At 38.8% G+C, this 22,677-nt stretch overlaps 1 protein-coding gene across 2 annotated transcripts in view; it reads left to right on the forward strand.

Annotated features, from left to right (window-relative positions):
* Positions 1–22,677, forward strand: part of SLCO4C1 (solute carrier organic anion transporter family member 4C1) — a 154,559-nt gene that overhangs the window by 116,205 nt on the left and 15,677 nt on the right. For both annotated transcript variants that reach the window (XM_033929185.1, XM_033929186.1), the window contains exons 6-9: positions 8,810–8,925; positions 16,125–16,269; positions 19,987–20,182; positions 22,249–22,402. In XM_033929185.1, the coding sequence (XP_033785076.1) occupies positions 8,810–8,925; positions 16,125–16,269; positions 19,987–20,182; positions 22,249–22,402 (611 nt within the window). The remainder of the gene's footprint in view (positions 1–8,809; positions 8,926–16,124; positions 16,270–19,986; positions 20,183–22,248; positions 22,403–22,677) is intronic.

Raw genomic sequence — 22,677 nt, forward strand, 5'->3', positions numbered from 1 at the left:
GGGTGGGGTGAGTGGGAGAGGAAGGTACATGGATGCTAGACTTACTGGGGAAGATGAGAGGAGGGGGCATGGATGCTAGACCTGTAAGTAGGGGGAAAGGGGGTGAGAATAGGCCCAGATTAGAAAGGGGATTCACAGGACAAGGTTGATCCATTCCTGGGTTTACCCCCATGTATGCTGGGACTTGTAGTCTTTCATTTTGTAGGGACTGAAATCAGAGCTACAAGTCTCTGCATGCAGTGGGGTAAACCCAGGACTGGGTCAAATTGGTGACTTTTCTTTTGTGAGATGTCTTTAATTCTCTCCCTCAGCTTTGGGAAAAGTTGTTGCATTTTGCATACTACAAGAGAAAACATTTCTGTTTCTGTTTCTCTAGTATTATGTGTCATACAGTCTGACTTGTGGTTTTCCATTCATATTTTGTCTGCATGTTTAGGTTTCTAATTTGTGGTCCTTTATTCTCTATTTGGTTATGATCCATCTTAGTTCTGCATGTGCAATGAAGGCGAGGGATTCTGTCAACATTTAAGTTTTGTGCAAGGATCTACAGCAGTGACTCTGTCAAACTGTGTGCCCTGGCACAGTAGTGTGCCCCAAAGAGATTCTGGGTGTGCTACGAGAGATTCAAGATTTTTACTTTAGTTTTAAAAATTCCCTTCATAAGTATACATTAGAATAGATGACTTGAACATCGTGTAAGCAAGAATGTCAATGTTATGAGCGTCTGTGTGCTTAAGGATACAACTGCTCAGATAAACATCATTCTTTGATGTGATTGGTCCTTGAAAACTACCAACAAATAATCTTAGTTTTATTTTTGTATGCAGTAGTTAGCCTAACTTGAGCAACAAAGCAATCAAGGTTTTGTTACTGTTTAGATCTTCTTATCTTTGCGAACTTGGATTTTCATCTCTGACAGAAATTAAATAGAAAAATGACTGCAGGTGGTGGATGATGAAATGCGTGTTTTATTGTACAATCCCACTTTATTCTGGGACCAGTGGGTTATTTCTGTCTACCCACCAGGACTTTGTAGGAAGCCTCAAACTTCAGAGACATAAACCCCTCACCCTCTTACCTCATCACTGTCCCTGTAAGAATCAGCTTTCCTTCTTACAAGCCAGGCTGTAAAAGCTTGTCTTTCTGGCTCTTGTTTTATTTCACGTAAATTCAGTCTTTGTGTTTACAATTTTTGCTCTCATGCTTCGGAAGTTCCCTGCGGGGACAGCTCTAACTGCAGGCGATTGCAGACCTTTGGAAAAGTCTGTTTCTGGGGGGGTTCCCTGCTTGTCAGTAAACCCTCTGGACAGCCTAAACATCAGATCGGGGCTAAGGAACCGTTCTTTCTGGAGCTTGCTCACCCAGGTTTGTCCACTAGTGGGTAGAGCACAGGCTGTGTGGTTCCATAGAGGCACGTCTGAGATAGGAGCCAGACTGTGTTCCTCCACCAGGTGTTCTGCGCAGCATGTCCAAGGGTGGTGGAGGTACCTGGCCGTGGACATCCGGTCGGTAGTGCAGTCAGAATAATCAAAGTCCAGCTTTCCAGCAATTTGAAGCAGAAGATCTCCCTGTCAGCTGTTTCAGCTCTGTCTGCAATGTTTTCCATTCAGCACATGTCACTGTGAATACAGACTGTGTCACCACCTGTGCTTTTGCCGAGCGGTTTTAGGCAGCCTAGCAGTTACATATGACTTAAATACTGGTGTGAGCCCCTTTGAAGTAGGGGAACCTTTCAAATAGGACACCCCTAGGTTATTACCTAGCACAGCCAATGTGTGTTCCTTTATAGAAAATCCATTAGTCAGAATGGCTTCAATGAAAATTATAAGCTTTATTAGGCCACTGGCCTCAGCAACACAAAGCCATCCCGGTTCCACCAGTGGCATGAACTTTACAAAAGGGAAAAGAATTCTTCAAAAAATATAATTCAGTCTGCTCTGGGCTTTATCAAATGCAACACAGTCCTAGCATTTCTCTTCACCAGAGTCTTATAATTATGTAGGCTATCTGCCATCAGAGTCCAAAGTTCCTTCAGCTTTAAATATGTCCAGTTGAAAATGGCTAGCTGGGAAATACTCAATAAGCTTGAGCTGTATTTACCAAGCAACAATGGAGCAGTCTTCTAGTCAGCATTTTGTTTAAACCTCAAAGGCAGGCAGGACTAATTGCCTTTCACAGGTTTCCATAGCAAACAGATAACAGCTGTAAGCATAAACGGAGGTTTGGTAACACTTCCAGGCTGTCTTTCTGCTTAGCGTTTGATTTACCTAAGCTAAGGTTTGTATAGTAAAACATATAGGCTCTTGTGCTTTACCCAGCTATGTCCTCAGGAAGCAAACTTGGCAGTTTCCAATATTACAACTTCTGCCATAACACTTTCCCCATTTATCAGCGAGACAGCAGAGAAACAGCAAGGTAAAGAATCTTTCTCTTTGGGACTCACAGTTTTTATGCTATCTCCACTTGTTCTGGTTGGCTTTCAAACGGAGCACTACTCTCCTCAATCACCATGGGCTCAGACATACAGAATTCTGCAGGAGAGTTCGCCATCTGTTCCTCCCTCATGTCCCACTCAGACTCAGCAAACTGTCCTGGCTGCTTCCAAGAAAGGACTGCCTCACGCTGGGCTCCCTGCCTCTGCATTGCTCCTGCCTCAAGGGCTCTCCTGGTTCCTTCCTCACTGCTTACAGGGTAGTCAGCTGAATTACTCTCTTGGGCACTGACCTGGTCAGCCCTTCTGCACTGGGGTTTGTATGTTTTACTATATTTCCCTGTGATAAACCTTGGGGATGCAGTAGGTTTGTCACAACTGATAGCCTGAATCAGCAATTTTGGGGGGTTTCCCTGCATACCCTACCCCCATCCTCACCCCTAAAATCTAAAATTTCCATTTTGAGGGTTTCCGTGGTTTTCTCGGGCTATTTTTAATCAAAATCAGCACCCAGCGGCAGGGCCGGATTAAGACCCTTAGATGCCTAAGCACTAACTAATTTTGGTGCTCCCTTACACTTGTAATTCAAAATATTAAAACAATAATAAACCATAAAATAAAATGTTATTTATCGAAAATTTGAAATTAAACAAAACTTACAGTAAGAAGGAAAATAATATTTATTTCTATATGCTTCCATTTTATTTATGATTTAATAATTTTCTCCTACTTTTTTTCTTGCAAAGTCTTTGATCAGATCTTTATAATCGATCTTATGTAACACATCTGCTTCTGTACATAATAGAGATAAGGCATCCAGCCTGCCTTGTTGCATAGTTGTTCTGAGGGGATTTTTAATATATTTTAACCGAGAAAATGAATGCTCAGCTGAGCAGTTTGTGACCATTAATGTTAAAAATATACGAAATGCAATGTCTACATTTGAAAAGGCACACTCAATATTGTCTTCTAAAATTATTTTATAGTTTAGTGTGACTGAATCTTGTTTTTACATTTTCTGTTGCACTGAACTTATGGCGCACATATAAATAAAACTACTGAAGTTCAGCTGAAAAATTACTGTTGAAGTCCTCTAGGTAAGCATCAATCAGCTTTTTACAGCACTGAGAATACCTTTCAATGTTAGTAGATGATGAAGTGACATTATATGGCACATCACTTAAAAAAGAAAATGTTTCTGTTATTTCTTTGTCTATTTCTCCTCTTCTTTTCATCTCCGTTGCAAGTTTGTCAAGAATTGTACAAAAGGTGCTGATATGAAATTTATCTCTAGCATTCAGATATACTTTCTGTATATCTCCATCATTGGGTAGCTTATTTATGATACATTTGCGAGTTGTAGCTGCCTTGTAATCAACATCTGGTAACATTTTCATTGCATCCTTTTCATATTTTTAAAATTCATTTCGTAAAGTACACAGTTGGTCAGCTAATGATACATACAGTCTGTACATGTTTTTAAGTTCACATCCTCATTTTGTAGAACTTTGTTTACTCTGTGAAAATTCTGCAAAATCTCATTCCAAAAATTTAACATAAAAATGAATTCTAGCTCTTGCATCTTATCTGCAATATTATTTGCTTCTCTTCTAGCATCTCCCTTTTGTGACTGGTCTTCGGCTATATATTCAGATGTTTCTAAAATTTCAAAGAAAGATTTCAAAATTGCTGTTATTGCCATAGCATGTGCCTCCCGTCTTGTATCAGCGAGTGATTTTAAGATACTTTCATTTTTAATACGATCTTTAAGAATTTTCCACCGGCTGGTTGAGGCTGAAAAAAGGTATAGAGTAACTGTACTGTAGAGAAGACATTAACAGCCTCTTGACAGCAGTCAACAGCACTTCGGCCAACCAGATTTAGTGAATGAGCTGCACGTGGCACATATATAGCAAACTTGTTTTTTCCTAAAAATTTTTGCTACATCCCCTTATAACGCCCAGACATGTTAGCAGCATTGTCATAAGATTGACCCCTACATTTTGAAAAATTTAGTCTACAAGCTTCACGTAAGTACTGCAACACTTGGTTTGCCATTTTCTCGCTGGTGTGGCTTTCTATTTCCAGAAAGGTTAAAAAGCGTTCAATAGGCTGTCCATCTTTTAAATACCTAAGTACAACACTTAAGTTATCGATATGTGATAGATCTGGTGTTGAATCAACAGACAAACTAAAATAACCAGAAGATTTAACTTTGTCAACAATGAACGCGTGGACCTTTTGTGCCACTACTTGAATAAGTTCCTCACAGGTAGTTTTTCACAGGTAAGAAGGATTTCCTTTGCCAGAATTTCCATACTTCGAAATGTGGCCCGCTAAAAATGGATCAAACTGGCTTATGAGTTCAAGCAGCCCTATGATCCAAACCTTTCTTCAGTTCCTCGAAAGCAAAGCCACGTTCAGCTAACATACAAATAACAGCTATGACACGCCTCAAGACATGTTCCCAGTAATCACACTCTTCCCGAATTTGTTTCTGCAACCGTGACTTCAACCCTGCACCTTATCTGTGAGTTAAATATGTTAGCAAAGAGTCTCGTTGAGTAGTGCTTTTCTCATGCTTATCAATTACAATAGTATTTCGCCAGTCACTGAACCCTTCATCTTTTACAGACAGAATAATTTTACTGCCATTGCCATGATCCACTAACCCTTCATTTTCAGCAATTATTTGAGCCCTAAAATGTATTGTAAAGTCATTCGAATCAACATTTGCAGTAGAGATATCCATATCAAGAGAATTTACAGGCAAAGTGATATCACTTACGAGACATGTGCTAGACGAACCTACTTGTGACACCTCGGTGATTCTAATGTCATCACATTTTGATTCTGAAGGGATCAAAGTGGTATTTGCCATATTTGTGTCCACTTCTGATGACAGAGATTGTTTTTGACCTGGAATCTGTATATCATGTTGTGGAACTTGTATGAAGAAATCAGTTAGCTTTGCAGCTTATCTGTATATCATGTTGTGGAACTTGTATGAAGAAATCAGTTAGCTTTGCAGCTTGAGCTCAAATTCTAAAGTCTTCTCTTGTTTGAAAGTTATCATTTTTGTGCACCACTTAACAGAACCCGTTTCATCTTGGTTCTTGGGATCTGTTAAATATAGAAATAAAAAGAATGTGGGGGGGCATAATCGAAAGGGACGTCTAAGTCCGTTTACGTCCATCTTACAAGTTGTCCAAAGTTAAAAAGAGCCTAAGACACATTTTCGAAAGGTACGTCCAACTTTTTTTTACTTTTGAAAATCGTCTAATTATACGTCCTGCCGATCTGATCGTCCAAGCCGCTAAATCATCCATCTTTATACCACATTTCCGTCCAACTTTCTATCCAAGTCCAAAACGCCAAGAACAAGCCCTGTTGGATGTGGGAGGTGTCTGCAAAGTGATGGACTGCACACCCAGACATGCCACCTAAATAATGGGGTACCTTACAGGGCACTGCTGTGAACTTCACAAAAAGGGTGCCATGGCTTCTCCTCACTACAGCTCCCTTATAGGTGACGGCGAGCCCCCCCCAACCACCTCTAGAATCCCCTAGACCCACTTATCTACCACCCCAATAGCCCTTATAGCTTCAGGAGCCACCTATATGCCAGTAAAAAAGGGTTTTGGGGATGTATAGGGGAGTGCGCATGTTTAAGTATCAATGCAGTGATTACAGGGCTTTATGGGCATGGGTCCTCTTCTCTATGGGTCACTAACCCACCCCCAAGATGACTTAAGCTGCCTCTGGGTTTGGCGACTAGGCTTTCCTATGCCAGGTGGCCAGGTAATGATGGTCTGGAGGCTGAAATTTAAAGTTGTGAATAAAATTTTTATGGGGGTGGGGGGGATTTGTGATCACAGGTGTAGTGTGTGGGGGCCTGTGTTATGTGTTTGAAGTGTTTATCTGGTGAGTTTAGGTGGGCTTTTGTGACTTAGACCATGTTTTACATGGTCTAAGTCGCAACGTCCAAGTTCTGTCTAAGCTCTGTTGTAAAACTTTCGGTTTTACATGCTTTATGACTAAGTCTAAGCCGGCCCACGTCCCACCCAACTCCCTCCATCGACACGCCTCCTGAAACGCCCCGTTTAGCTTTGGACATTGAGCGGCACTATGAAGGCCTAGGTCGTTTTTAGATACATCCAAAACCCGATTTTATTATTGGTGCTTGGACGTTTTTGAGAAATGTTTGTCCAAGTGCCGACTTAGGCTGGTTTTTGGACGTTTTTCTCTTTCGATTATGAGCCCCATTTTGTTTGAATTATTATGCGGCATTCAACATAGTTACACATTTCATAAGCAGAATAGTACGGACAATTTAATTCCCAGCTTACTGCTGATGCTAAATCATGTGCTTTAATTAATAAAGAGAGATTTTGTTTCAGAATTTCAGAATACATTTTGGTGTTTCAGAAATACTCCTAAATAAAAACGCTTGTAAAACTTGTGTTTAACAAATAAACTGAAATAAATTTAACTATGTTCTATCAAAAAAGGCTGTAATAAACAAAATAGTACTGTAATAGTAGACTGTGCAACATGAGCACATTTTGCACGAAGGCATGTTTAGCGCACGACGCCGTTAGGGAGTGTGCCAAAATGTCTGAGCTCATATCCAAGAATAGAATTAAACGCATTCAAAATATAGAAAACGTACTTACATTTTAATAGATTAAAAAGTTAAAAAGCCAGAACTGAGTGTACTATTGGAATAGTCATTAAGCAACTTTGAGGTTGTTTGAGACTTTGTAAGCAAGAAGAGGTTATGAATGCACCTGCAATTAAAACCAGTGACAGTTGGCAACTAAACTAAGAACTTCTTATGAGCTAGTACCCATCACTTGTTCTGTTTCAAACACGTCTAGACTTGTTCAAAATTTGTATACTTCCAGTATGTGAGCACAGTATACTTTATTTTGCAGGATAAACATGATGACACAGGAGAGAGCGCTATATAAACAGAATTTATTCATTTATCATTAAATTTTGAAGATGGCCATACATTTAATAAATTTAATAATTTAAATGATAAATTTGACTATGAAAAATTTCTGTGGTGCCCCCTTCCCTTGATGCCCTAAGCACATGCTTAATTTGCTTAAAGGGTTAATCCAGCACTGCCTAGCGGCCATTTGGGATTAAGCCGCATTTTGAGTTAATTTGCACTTAAAAACAAGCACATCCATCACATTGATTAGTAATTCTATTCTATTTTAGTTTCACCGATGTTACAATTACCTATCCATGGCTTAAATAACTTTAAATAACTCTCAAATTTCAGTTTTTGTTGATTTTGCAATTTTATAATTTCAGTTTTAATGTTTCAAAACACATTTGCTCCATTTAATGTGCCGTGAAAAACATTTGTTCCATTTAGTGTGCCATTTAGAGCTAAAAAAAGTTTGAGAGAAACTGATCTCTGGCAATCAGGTTTGAATTATTTTACAAATACAGTGGTACCTTGGTTTACGAGTGCACCGGTTTGCGAGTGTTCGAGCAAAACATTTGCAAAATCAGTGCCTTGGAAACCAAGCGTGGCTCGATTTACGAGCGCCCCCCCCGCGATCCGGCACCCTCCCCCCGCGATCCGGCACCCCCTCCGACGCGATCCAGCATCCCCCGCCGCGATTGGGCACCCCCCCCCTGCCGCTTCTTACCGTCATCTGGGCACCGGCACCAGCATGTCTTGTGCGTTGGTGCCGGTGCCCGAAGATTGGCCTCCTCTTCTGCTGGGCCTTGAGCATTTGCGCATGCTCAAGGCCTGCGAGTTCACATTCTATTCCGTGTGTTAAACCCCTACCGCGCCTTGATAAAAAGACCCCTGTTTTTAAGGCAACTTGACATTTCATGGAATACTGATCCTCGAGTCTGTCAGATTTTCCTGAAGGAGTGGTACTGTGTAAGCTAGTCAGGTAATGCTGTCATCTGTTTAAAATGCATAAATATAAAATGAAAAAATAAAAATAAAAATCAAGAGCAACACTTGAAAACTGAAACAAACTCCTCATTATAGGAAATCAATTTTCACAAATAATTTTCTTAAAAGAAAAAAAAGGGAAAAATAGTTATAACAAGGAGTATCATTAGACAGATTTAAGAATAAAGAGGAAAAGGAAGGGGGGAGATGTTATAGAAAATACTAGTTCAGAAGATACTAGTACTTAGGTAATGTTCTCATCTTTAAACAGATCATTCTATCTAGTACTTGGGGGTTATAGTGTACTTGGTACTTGGTTGGAATCTTCTGTTTTGTTATAGAAGCTGATGTTTTTTATGTTGAAGTTAGGTGTGAACATTACAGTTCTGTATGTGCTGACTGAAGAGTTTATTCTAGTTTTACGGAATTTTTTTGTGGTTGTGCAGGCACAGCAAAAGTACAGGCGGAGAAAGTGTCTCAGGCGCACAACAATGGGAGTGAGAATATAATTGAAAATAAGGATATTGGAAAAAGTTTTAAAGATTTTCCCATGGCTCTTAAGGTAATGTGAAAAAGTGCATCTACTGTAAAATCCACTTAAAATGTTTAATGTAAATGATTCTAAGTGCCTGTTTTACAAAAAAAGGAAAAAATGTTTTTTAAAAAAGTTTAATGCTGGGCTAGAGAGACCATTGGTCTGATTCAGTATGCCTATTCTTTGTTCTTATGTTCTGCCTGAGTTGTTTCTAAAATCACAAAGGGTACTTTTTGTAAGGTGTGCTAATAGATTTACTGTGCACTAAGGCCCCGATTCTGTAAACTGCAACTAGTTTTACGCATGCTTTAGACGTCCTCGTGGCGCAAGTCCCAATCAGTATTACTTAGGCGTTGGGTAGGCATCCGATATCCGTTTTCAAAAATCCACTTTTTCCTGATATAGGCGCCAGATAGACGTTCCTATGATGTTAGTTATATATATAAAAATGTGTTTTTTACTGATTTGTTATCATTATTTCAGGATTGTAAGCTTTAACATAATAAACCCAAAGTATGCCATCATTAAAAAGATAATAAAAACACAATATGCCATGTTTAAAAGGATAAGTAATAAGATTATTTTTTGACTGAGAAGTACTGATTGGGAGTTGAACTGGAAACATCAGCGTAGAAGGGTGGAAGCTTCACTCCTGTGCTACACAGAAACTTGTATAGTAATGGTATAATTAGCTCCTATAAGAAGTGTAAAGCATATGAATTTTAGCATTGTATATCTGACGTGGTTAAGCTCCAGAAAAGCTTTAGCAGGGTACATGCTATTTAGGCAGCCTAGGTTATCCAATGAGCTTTCTCTGGGCATCCCACAGATGTTATTTGAGAGATGTTTTTAGAAGTGATTCCATGCTCTAAATAACACTCTCTTTCTCATTAAACATTGCTACAATCAGCTCATTCTTCAAATCAAAGAGAAAGCCCATAACTTCATTTGGCCAAGCTTAAAAACAGAATAAAACACAGAACAGACGTGAATGTGGCTTCTAGTTCATAGCAAATGGAGGTGTGCAGCTGCACAATGCTGACCTCATTGTGACATCATCAAGGTGCACCTGCAAGGTAGAATGCCACAAGTAAAAGATTTCCCTGTCATATCATAGCTTTCTGAGCTGCCTATGTATCCGCTGCTTAGCTATCATATCACAGTTAGCTGAGACAAAAGAATGGTAGCTCAATGGCTTAAAGCAGTGATTCCTAACCCTGTCCTGGAGGAACACCAGGCCAATCGGGTTTTCAGGCTAGCCCTAATGAATATGCATGAGAGAGATTTGCATATGATGGAATGATAGGCATGCAAATTTGCTTCATGCATATTCATTAGGGCTAGCCTGAAAACCCAATTGGCCTGGTGTTCCTCCAGGACAGGGTTGGGAACCACTGGCTTAAAGCACTGCTTTCATTGTCCCAAAAGCCAGAATCTCAAGTATGGTTCAATAAATGTGACATGGAGTCAAATACTGTTGTTTTTATCAAATGTAAACTCAACTTTTGTAATGTATTGTTTCTAGTATTGCTAATGTTGTGCTGTTTGAGATGAAAATTAGATTGGATTGGTCTGTAGCTTGTAATTTTTATTAAAATGAGTTTGTGTCAGATGAAGGACATGAGCGAACCCAGACCATGCTCATACCCCAACCTTCATTCTAATCACTGTGCTACACAATAAGCCATAAATTCATAGCAATTCTGGTTTGATTATACTGTTCCATTTAGGCATCGTTACAGCAGTAGCTACAGCGTGCTTGCGGCTCCTTAGTGGAGCGCCAGAAGCATGCCGTATCGGCTGTAGTTAAGCATATCTCAAGCTGTCAGGGTAGAAAACCTCTCCCCTGACTGAAAGAAGTTAAGGCACCTCGTTGCACCTTTTCATCCTCTTCAGCTCTCATATAATCTCATTTTCTCAAATATTATGCTAGTTGCAGGCTGTGAGGCAGGAGACATGCCAGCTACTCTGTTTGTCGCCCTCTAAGGTTCTACCCACTTCTCTCCTTTGCAGCCTGGGCCTCATGGAACACTAGATAAGACAAAGGTCAATGTGCTGAAGTAGCTGAAGTGGTGCTTATTAAGGAAACACTAATGCCTGGCAGCTACTCAATATAAATAAGCACAAGGTGAAAAATGGTATAAGATTTTTAGGGCACAGTCCAGGAAAGCAGCAAGCAAGTGTAATATCAGGCAATTGCAGTTCGATGAGATGGATGACAGGTATGCAGAGTAAGCCAATCTTAGGTCCAAGTTGTTACTGTAGTAGAATTGTTAAGTCCCCAGAATCTGCTCCTGGTAGGAGAAGGCAGGCTGAAGAAAAAGGAAGATGGATTGAGACAAATTAAGAGTTGATTGATGAGTTTTAGGCTCTCTTTTATAAAGGTGCGCTAAATCAACGCATGTGCTATTAACGTGTCCATAGGCTAACATGCAAGCGTTAATCTTTAGCACACACTAATGGCACCCTAAACGGTTACTTTTAAGCGTGTAGTAAATATTAACATGTGCATGTTATCCTATGCACGTGTTAATAGCGCATGCATTGATTTAGCACACCTTTGTAAAAGAGAGTCTAAAACTAACCAATTTACTGTTTTCTCAGAAAATCTTCTATAACTACACCCTTCTGAAGGAAAAAAAGTGTGAAACATGTTAGTATTGTGAAAATGTAGATAATTCATCACAAGTGCAAACAAAGGTTGCAGTACATCATTCTCACCTATTCTTTCTGTTTTGGTATTTGAGCTTTGGCCAAGTGCAAGCTGGTGTGCTGAACCCAGTTTGAACAGACCTGCTCTGGCTCTGGGAAACTGAAATCAGGGGAAAAAGGGGGACATGTTAGACATCTGTGGCAAAAATAAAAAGCAATCTCTTGGGAGAATATGTCACAGCACAGTCTCAGAATAACAGCTAAAATGAACAGAAGCACAAACACTGTTCCCTTTTTATAATATAATAAGGATGCTTAACAATTATGACTCTAAATAGATTTACCTTTAGTTCTATGAGGAAAAGCACTGCTATAGGTTCCACATATTCATGTAACTTGCATATCCATTTTTCTAGCCCAAAGTTTCAAATAGCATGGTTTGTTTTTTTCAGCCAACACTCCTGGAACCAATTTTTATCATCACGAATTTTCAGACCTGCTAATGACCCTGTGGAATGGAGAGAGTTGTGGCAGATATCAGGGGGACAAAAAATTAATGGAGAATCACCATAAGCAATAACACAGAATGGGAGTCCCAAAGAAGAATTCAGTTTTATCTAATAAAGACACCTAAGTAGCTAGCAATATATCATTTTCACCTAGATTTGCTATCTGAGCTGCTAGCAAGGAGTTCCTGGAAAGATGAAAAAGGTTAGAAAAACATCAAAATTACAAATTACTATAGCTGCTAATGGTCCTGTGAAATGGAGAGAGTTGTGGCAGATATAGGAAAGAAAAGGTTAAAAGATAATCAAGAAAGGTAAGGTCTCAGAATCAGCATAAGCAATAACACAGAATAGGAGTCCTAAAAGAGAAAACACTGCTCTGATGGACCTTCTTATACTAAGCACACCTAAGTAGCGTCTGACTTCATAGGCACCATTAGGACTTCCTGCCAGAAAACTTTCAAATCTGATTGGGTGTGCTTTAGGTGTAGTTTGGGCACACACCTGTACTGACTTTTAATCATTTCCTTCACTTCTCAAAGCTTTGACTAAAAGCCATTTCTCATCTGTTTAGTCTGTAGAGGCTCTGTTGCCAAACTCTAAACGAAGTTTCCTCTGTAGCTCTATGCCTTAAGACACTGCTTTTATCTTCCATATGTCAGGGGTTCAAGTTGTGAGTGTGGTTAGCAAATATTTGATATTCATTTTTCTACCAGAAAACCTTCAAACTCTTTAGCCATTCCTTTGCTTAAACATATTTGAGTTGATCTTTAAAATGATCTGCAGCAATTCTCAGATGTCTAAAGCAGCCTGTTTTCTCTCATCCTAAACTCCCTCCCCCACCCCAACACACACTCAGGCATGAAACCACAACCAGGCAAGCTGGATATACCAACAGTAATGTTCCTAGGGTACATCTAAAAAACATGTACCTTCCTTCAATACCTGTCCAAGCCCTCTGAAGTTTTAGTAAACTCTTCTACCTGTTGCCCTGTGCAGATATTGCATAAAAAGAAACACATTCCTACCACAATGGCTTGTAGCTGAGAGCAGATGAATTCATCTGATGCACCTGTGCCTGCAAACTGTAGAATGCTGATGAAAAACAGAAAAGTCCACTACTTATGAGAGCTGTTAGGATGCTGTTAAAATGAGTGAAGGTGAGGGAGGGTGGGAGTTGAACCGGTGAGCTTGAGAAGTTGGAAAAGATGCAACAAGGTGCATTAACCTAGTGAGCCACAAATGGCATCTTTTTGTCAGAGGAGAAGTTTTCTCCCATGACAGCTTAGGATGTCCTAGCCATGGGAAGGAGAAAATACTTTTACCTGGAAAGGGAAATGTGCTGATAAAAACGGCAAAGTCCACCATCTAGACCAGGGGTCTTAAAGTCCCTCCTTGACGCCCTCAATCCAGTTGGGTTTTCAGGATTTCCCCAATGAATATGCATGAGAACTATGTGCATGCACTGCTTTCAATGCATATTCATTGGGGAAATCCTGAAAACCCGAATGGATTGTGGCCCTCAAGGAGGGGCTTTGAGATCCCTGATCTAGACCCTCTTATGACAGCTAATAGGACGCTGTTAAAATTAGTGAAGGTGGGATTTGAACCGGTGAGCTTGAGAAGATGGACAAGGTGCAACAAGGCTTATTAACTTGGTGAGCCACCAATGCTTTCTTTATGCTGATTGTGATATGATAGCTAATCAGATGATACATAGACAGGTCAGTCAACTATGATATGACAGGGCAGTGACATCCACCTGAGTAGAAGCTGATATAGCTCAATGTGTTAAAATCCTGTGCTGATCATGCAGAGGTTGTGAGTTCAACACCAAGTGCATCTTTTAATTGTGGTATACAACCTTGAAGGTGCACCTTGATGATCTCACAATGAGGTCAGCTTTGTGAAGCTGAACAGCTCCATTTTTCACTAAGGGAAAATGCATTTTAAGGTCTGTATCTGGTTTTTCTATTTTTAAGCGCTGAATATTTATACCTTTTTCTTTGCTTTCAAGAAAGAGTTGATTACAGCACTGTTTGGTGAGAAAAAAGGGGTTCTATTTAAGCAGGAAAGTCAAAGGTGGTGTAATTAGTAAATCATATTACTGTTTGGGCAGAAAAGTACTATGTTTTCCATGCAATTTGTTTATATTGATGTGCCCTATTGATATGGTGGCTTATTAAATCTATTAGGAGGGGGGAAAAAAAGGAAAGAAAAAACGATTCTTGAAGTCTAGGTAGAATATATCATTTTGGAAGCCCAAAGCATGTCTATGTTGCAACCATAGAAACTCGAGTTCAGGCCAAGCAGAAACCACACTTAGACCAGCTTTTCATTCGCCTACGTTTTCCACGATGTTTAGACGCGGTCTGCTGTACAACTAGCATCTATGTGGTGCCTATCCTTAACCACGCCCATGTTACACCCTCGTTATACCCACGTCTACATACTTGGACGTGACTTTTCCAAAAACTCGCGTCTACCTCACATCTATATTCTGAGAACGCCTACCTGACGCCTAACTCTGTCTAAGTCCCAATTAACGCTTGTTAAGACCCTTAAATTGCTCTATCCACTTAAATTGGACACCTAAACCACGCCTAAAGTTAGGCGCACTTTACTGAATCTAGACCTAAATGCTAAGAAGCCCACTTTATACCTATGAGTTTTAACATTTGGTGAGTGATAAATCTTTAGCGCACTTCAGTTAAAGGACTCCAAATTCTTAATAAATGTTGTGCTAGTGATTGTGCGAGCATAGAGCTAAAGTCAAGTGGGTACGAGAATGATGATGATTCTTAGTTTGGCAGTTAAGTAGAGTTACTGAGTAGCAAGGAATTTATCAAAGAAGTACGTTTTCTGCTTTTTCCTGAAGGTGAGGTAGTTTGTCTCTGCCCTTATAGACGAGGGAAGATTGTTTCAGGTTCTCGTGGCTGTATAAGTTTAAAGGGAGTTGAATATTCCCATATTTCACAAAATAGAAGCTACCCGGGTGCATTGTGACTGGCTCTCTAGGGTTATGCAACCAAGTAGGAAATGTGTTAACTCAGGCTCCAAGTTTATCATTCTGCATATATTTGCAGAAAGAGTTCTGATTTGGTGGCTATGATCTTGTCAGGGGCAATGAGTTCCAGAGCTTAACTAGTATGTGTTGAGTTAGGATAAAAACTTGTACTTGAAAAAACTTGTACTGTAACAACGGCAAATTGTAACCTGTTAACTGTATATTGCGTATGTTGACCTGTAACCTGTCCTGGGCTCTTTGGGGAGGATGGGATAGAAAACGAATTAAATAAATAAATAAATAAAAACTATTCTTTGACTGAAAAAATATTTCCTCCTATTTGTTTTAAAAGTATTCCCATGTAATTATTTTGTACTTTTTGAAATGGTGAAAAATCGATTGATTCTTACCAGTTCACCATTCAGGATTTTGTAGACCTCAGTCATCCTGCGGGAAGACCGCATGGATCTTACCTATTTACCTCTTAATGGTTTCACAGCCTCTTGAACTCTCTCTTCGAAGTTTTTCCTCAGCTTTCCCTTTATGGTACTTGTCTTCTATTGATCTTGTGCTGCCTACTTTAAGCTGCATTCCCAAACAACCCGACTCCGAGAAGACCCGGACTCAAGTGTGCTGTGGGCCGCTACCGGCCTAACATGAGTAATACATACCCAAAAGTGTTCTGTCCCTGGCAAAACAATAAGTGCTAACATTCTATAAATTTATGCACACAAGGAGCATGTAAATTCGAGTACCCAGTTACTGAATTGCCCTTATAGTGAATTGATGATATAGGGCAGATGGGCAAAATTAGCTGATCAGAGTGAAGGAAATTATTTCTTTCGTGGCTATACAACTTCTAATTGCAGTTTTTATATTCATCTATCTTTTCTAGGGAAAGGGGAAATGAATTGGTTAAAATACAAGGGTAGCTAAATATTGTTTTTCAGGTTTAATGTAATATAGGCTGAAGTTACTGTATTTTAATGAAGTTTGTTGGGTGAGGGGGGGTTGTCATCCTGCTGCATAAATGCATACTGAATGTTTATCTTCCGTGACAGCTGATGCTGAGGAATCCTGTTTTCATGTCTCTGACTGTATCCAGTTGTTTTGATGCATTAATTACCACGGGTTTTGCTACATTTTTGCCAAAGTTTATAGAAAATCAGTTTTCCCAAACCTCCAGCTTCTCAGCCACTCTTGGAGGTAAGTTACTGTTCATTATTTTTTCCACAAAATGAATGTTGCCCTGGTTAGTACCTCAAATGACACTGGTCTCTTGAAGTAAAAACAATTATTTTTCCATACTGAAAACTTCAAATAAAAGATTTCTTGACAAAATCTATTTTTTAAAGTGTTTCTCATCCTAAGTGGCTCATTTTTTAAACAGAAAAACATCCAAAAAAACCAGCACACATGTCCAAATTGCTATTTTCAAAACTAATTTTTAAGATGTTTTTCTGCAGTAATAGAAAATTGTTAAAAAATGTCCAGGACAGAAAATAAGTGCCTTGTAGAAGCCTGTGCCATAAAGTAATGTGTTTCTTTATAGAATTACAATATAATACAATACATTGTTTTATATTCCGCAGTTCTTTACAAGGAATCTACACTCCCTTCTCCGTATTCGCGGTGGTTAGGGGCAGAGCTGGCCTGCGAATATTGAAAATTTGTGAATAACTTTTGGGCCGACTCTGACCCACCCCTGCCTCCCTCCTGCCACCCTCCTGCATCCTGGACCTTACCTGGTGGTCTAGCAGTGATGCAGGGCAGGAGCGATCTTCCTGCACTCTGGCCCCATGCAGAGCCATCATTGAAAATGGCTGCCGTGAGTTCCCATTGTAGTCTCATGAGACCACGGGAACTCACAGCAGCCATTTTTGATGACGGCTCTGCACAGGGCAGGAGTGTAGGAAGATCGCTCCTGCCCTGCGTCACCGCTAGACCACCAGGTAAGGGGGGGGGGTCCTGGCACTAAAAAACGCGAATAGTCGAAACCGCGAATAAGGAAGGAGGAGTGTATGTGGTTTACAATAAAAGTTAGGTCATATTCTTGAAGTTATGTTTTTTTAGTCTGATCTTGTGATTTTTAGGGGAAGAGGTGAAGGGTGGCTGCGTGATTATAGAGCAAAAATATATGTCTTAAGTTTTTACCGGTGTAACCCAGTATAAATGAGTCTAACATTTAGGTATGATCATCTACACCAGCCATAGAGCATATATAAGTATTAGCACGCAGGCGCCTCAGGAATGTACATAGCTTATAGTATTTTCTAAATTATGCATGTAAATGGAAGTCCCACCTAGGTCCTCTTTATGCTCCTCCTCTTTGTATACTGCCTTTGCAAATACACACTCTATAAGTGAAGCGGCTAATTTGCAGAATAGCATTTAGGTGGCAGGCAATATTCTAAATATTTACATGTACAACATTCATCTAGTTTATAAGCTTGCTCCCATATTTGATTGTGAGCAGTTTTATTAAAGCCTATTTCCTTGATTTAGGAACTTATTATTTATTTTTTTTTACCTATGGAAATGCTTTTGAACATTTAACTGTTCAGGCCTTATCAAATAAAGAATTTTGCTCATATCCAAAATAGGAAAACATCCTTTTATGAAAAGACCTTTAGGGATATAGTTACTAAGTTCTATTGTTAGAATAAATTAATGATAAAATAACAATTGTATTTTAGCCCAGGTCCCATTTTATAAAATGAGACCTAGTTACTAATAATGGAGGTTAACATAAAATAATACTTAATGGTAGACCAATTTCCCCCTTGTTTTTAGTGCTGGTTGCCACGGTAACAGCTCCAACGCTCATAGAATTCCTATGAGCATCTGAGCTATTACTGCCGCAGCCGGTGCTAAAAATGCTAGCGCAGCTTTGTAACGGAGGGATTTTATTAACTATGCTCCTTAGTTTGAGCTGCTGTGTGCATATAATTGTGGCTACTTGAATCCTTATTATTTATTTATTATGATTGGGACTCTTTGCCTTTGGAGTTCGATGCTGCTATATTAACTTGTGGCCACAAAAAGAGTGTAAGCAGAGTTGCTCGCTTGAGTCTGCACTGAATTCTGCATGGCAAGTGCAGAATTCTGTGGAGGTGGGAAATTCTGTGCAAATTTTATGCTAAACAGTTGGGCAGCATTCCCCCAGGAATAACTCTTTCAGGCATTCCCAGGTTTTGTACTCTTAATTGTTTTTTTGTTTTTTTTTTTAGTAGGAAGACATGGTAAATGGAAGTATAGGTATTATGGATGGAATAGTTGGGCAGAATTGTTCTGGGTAAGGCAAAAAAGTAGCGCTCTAGAGCTTTTTGCCATTTTTTCAGCAACCGCTTTGAATTTCAATGAAAAATTATACGTTCTTTAGTCATCATACTTACATATTAGTATTAAACAACATGTAATTATCTTAAGCTATGTTGATGTGGGTTCTAGGATACTGGGCTAGATGGACCATTGGTCTGACCCGGTAAGGCTATTCTTATGTTCCTATGATGTTTTGGCTTTACTACTCAGTGATTTTTATGCATTAAAATTGTTTGAGCTAAAACATAGTAAAACATAATTTAAGTGATACAATTAATGTGCCAGGATGTCGCAGACACTGTGAATGTTCAAAATATGTACCCCCAGCTTCCGTGCAGGTCCTCAGTTGCTGTGGGACATTCTTAACCCTTTCAGGACCAAGGGACATATTTGTCCCATAACTTTAAAATCCTATAAATTTTGATTGGGATAGTCTACAGTTCTAAATTTGATATGTACGGATTCCATATGATACTGCCTTTATGTAAACAAACTGGTTCCGACATTCATTCATTAGCGTCGTTGCCAGATTGACGAGAAGATTCACTTGCCACACTGTCCATAAGCCAGAAGTTAGATTTTTTTTTAAAAAAATAATGATATTTCACAAAAAAAATCAATTTTTTGGCATCTGCAAGCCCTTTTTACCATAAAAATGTCGTCAAAACCACAAAAATTGGCCTACGATCCTTATGGTCCTGAAAGGGTTAAAAGCCTTGTCTACCAGTCTCTGTGGTATGCTGTCCCAGATCATCTGCAGTATATCCTTGAGTTTAGCTTTGGATGGCACTTGTGATAGGCTTCCAATGTTGCTTTCTAGACAAAAGTCTATGTCACTGTAATGTCATTAACAGTAAGCTGGTGCCCAGTTTTACAGTGCAAACACTTTTGAACTTGCACAAATTGATGGGTGGTCGTGCTAAAAAGTCTGTAACTTTGTCATATTTAAAGATAATCTCATTCTAATCAGCACATGAGCATAGATAGTAATAACTAATAAAGCTGTAAAACTTCACTTTGAAATTCCAAATGGCTGCTTAGAAATCAGCAAAAAAAAAAACAAAAAACCCTTTAGATTACTTTTTTATTTATTTATTTATTTTTTTGCTTCACCCTGTATATGTGCATGTATGCATGCATGGGTAAAATGTGTTTGGGAATTTAGGAGTGTGCTTATGGGTAAGAGGCACATGTGTATGTGGATAGTTTGAGGCCGAGTTAATTGGGAGAGATTCAAAAAGGCTTTGAAGACACATTTATTTACTCAGGCATTTAGTTCAACCTGAACAATTTTTTCTACATTTAAGGTGTCTTAAGACTTGAGTTATTATTTGGGTCTATGGGATTTGGGGGTTATATATTGGTCTATGACTTTTTCTTTCAGACTAATTTTTGAGCAATTTTAGTAGTAGTAGTATTTGGTCAATGAAACCTTCATTGCTTTCTGTCTACTTTTATTTTCTATTATGTAAATTGTGCTTCCTTTTTTCCTTTGCATGATCTTATTATTTATAGCTCTGTTACTCTATATGATATGAGGGGTGGCATTTGAAATAATAAACTAAACAAAACTAATTATTGGTATATTCTTGTTTTCTTTAGGGGGTATATTGATTCCAGCAGCTGCAATAGGCCAGGTGGTTGGCGGACTTATAGTTTCCAAGCTGAAGCTGAATTGCAGAAATCTGATCAAATTTTCAGCACTCATGTCTATGGTGTCACTTGGGCTGAGCTCTGTGTTTCTTTTTGCTAAATGTGGAAATGATCCTTTTGCAGGAGTGTCTGTATTGTATAATGGGTAAGTATACTATGTTTGATCTAGTATTTAAACGTGGAAATTATTTTCTTTTCTTTTTTTTTAATAATCTTTATTCATTTTAAAATAATTTCAATAAGTGAAGAACAATAAATAAAATATTTATACCATAGACATCACTTAAAATATTACAAGATTCTTACAGATCAATAACCCCCCCCCCACCCAAACTATTCTTTATCATTCAAGTATCTATAAATTTATCATAATTCTGTAATTCACTACATGTTTTTAAACATAAAATTACACATTTATCATCTTAGACATATTTTAAACTTATAAACCACCCTGCCCCATCCATAATAATAGTTGATTATATAATAATAATAATAAAACAGTTTATATACCGCAATACCGTTAAGTTCTATGCGGTTTACAATAGATTAAGCGAGGTACAAATTGATTGAATTTAAGAGGGGAGAAGAGGAGAGTTAATAGGACCGGAAATGCGTTGTTGAGGAGAAAGAGATTAACAGGACAGAGGAAACACTATGGAGGAGAAAGAAGATAAGTGGGTCAGTTGTCTAGATACTTTAGGAACAGTTGAGTTTTTGGACGTTTTCTGAATTCCTCATAAGTAGTGGGCGAAAACAGTTGATCTAGGTCTTTACCCCACAATGCTGCTTGATGTGAAAGAAGGTGTTTATGGTGTTTTTTCAGTTTACAACCGCTAACTGGGGGGGAAACGAAGTAGGAATGAGAGCTTCTCTTGTGTGTGTTGGCAGAGAAGGAAAAAAGGTCAGTTATGTATTTAGGGGCAAGTCCATTTAGCGCTTTAAAGCAGAAGCAGGCAAATTTAAACTTTATGCGTGTTTCCATCGGTAGCCAATGTTATATTATATTATATTATTTTCTAACGTGGGAAATTAAGGCATTGTCAGTAGCTGCATCCTGCACCTTCTTCCCCCCCCCTCCCATTCTAGACTAGTGATTCTCAAATCTGGCCTGGGGTGATATCCTTAACAAATATTCATGTATTAGATTTGCATGTACTATTTCCATTGCATGTAGGTTTCTCTCATTTGTATTCATTGAGATAATCTTGAACACCTACCATGTTTAAACTGAACCTTACTGATGGTGATGATAACCATATTACAGATGCATTTAGTGCCACTGACTGTACGCATAATGGCACTGAATCATTTAAACACTGGTGCCACCACTAAAAATACATCCTGCTATTCTTACCTTGGAGAAGGCAATTTTTAGCAGGGCTTTGAAAATTGCTCTGATAACCCTGTAAATACTGAGGGATGAATTCTCAAAAGTTACCATGCCTTTATCAATGGTCGCTAAACCGGTTCCAGCCAGTTTAGCATGCCAGGATTTTACCATCCAATTATCAGAACGGCTCACCATGGTCTTTTCCGAGCTTCTTAGCAGACTTCAACTCTGCCATGTAAATGTAGTACAACGAGGGCATTACTATTAAAATGGTAGTAAAATGGGCTCGTTAATATTTAAACATGCACTCTGGGTGATTCTCTATTATCGCTGCGTAATTCTCCAAATGAAGCACCGGCTTTTAACAACCAAAAATTACCGGCTGGTCCAATTCATGTACAATTACGCCACGTAGGTATTTAAAATTCTCTATCATATTGCCCCTCTCCCACCTTTTCTCCAAAGTATAGAAATTGAGATTTTTAAATCTGTCCCCATTTTAGTAGCCTTCCTCTAGACTAACTCCATCCTTTTTATAACTTTTAAAAGGTGCCTCCAGAATTGTACACAATATTCTAAATGAGGTCTTTATATTTCTGGAATTGTAATTGTTGAAGAAATGTTGGAATTCTCAGCTATGTTTTACAGGTTGTTATTGAAATCTGCTCTGAGCTCTTGTGAGGATTTAGCAGAATATATAAGCACAAATTAAATTAAATTAGATTTGTTTAGGGACATAGAAAGTAGCTGTATATAATATATAAACTGCTTTGGTTGTACTATAAAGAACTGTGTATCAAATCCATAAGGAAATTACAGGTTATTGGGAAATATAATTGGAACATAACATGGGTAACAATATTTTTTTTCCATTTCTTCAGAACAGAGACCCTAGGGGAATTGACAGCTCCATGTAATGAGAACTGCAGCTGCTTTCGTTCGTCATACAGCCCTGTTTGTGGAGCAGATAAGATCCAGTATTTCTCTCCTTGCTATGCAGGATGTACCTCTTATGCAACTGAAAATAAGGAAAAGGTGATCTTATTCACTTCTTTTAATAGATTTGCTATATCTTTTTTTAGATGCGATGACCAGAATTGCACACAATATTTGAGATGTGGTCACCCCATGGAGCACTATAAAGGCATTAAAACATTTTCATCTTTGTTTTCCATTCCTTTCCTGATAATTCTTAACATTCTATTTGCTTTCTTAGCCGCCACCACCACTCACTGAGCTGAGGGTTTCATCGTATCCTCAGTGATGACATCTTATCACCTTGTGCAGTGATTCCTAACATGGAACTGTGC

Source organism: Geotrypetes seraphini, chromosome 1, assembly GCF_902459505.1.
Source record: "Geotrypetes seraphini chromosome 1, aGeoSer1.1, whole genome shotgun sequence".
Lineage (NCBI taxonomy): Eukaryota > Metazoa > Chordata > Amphibia > Gymnophiona > Dermophiidae > Geotrypetes > Geotrypetes seraphini.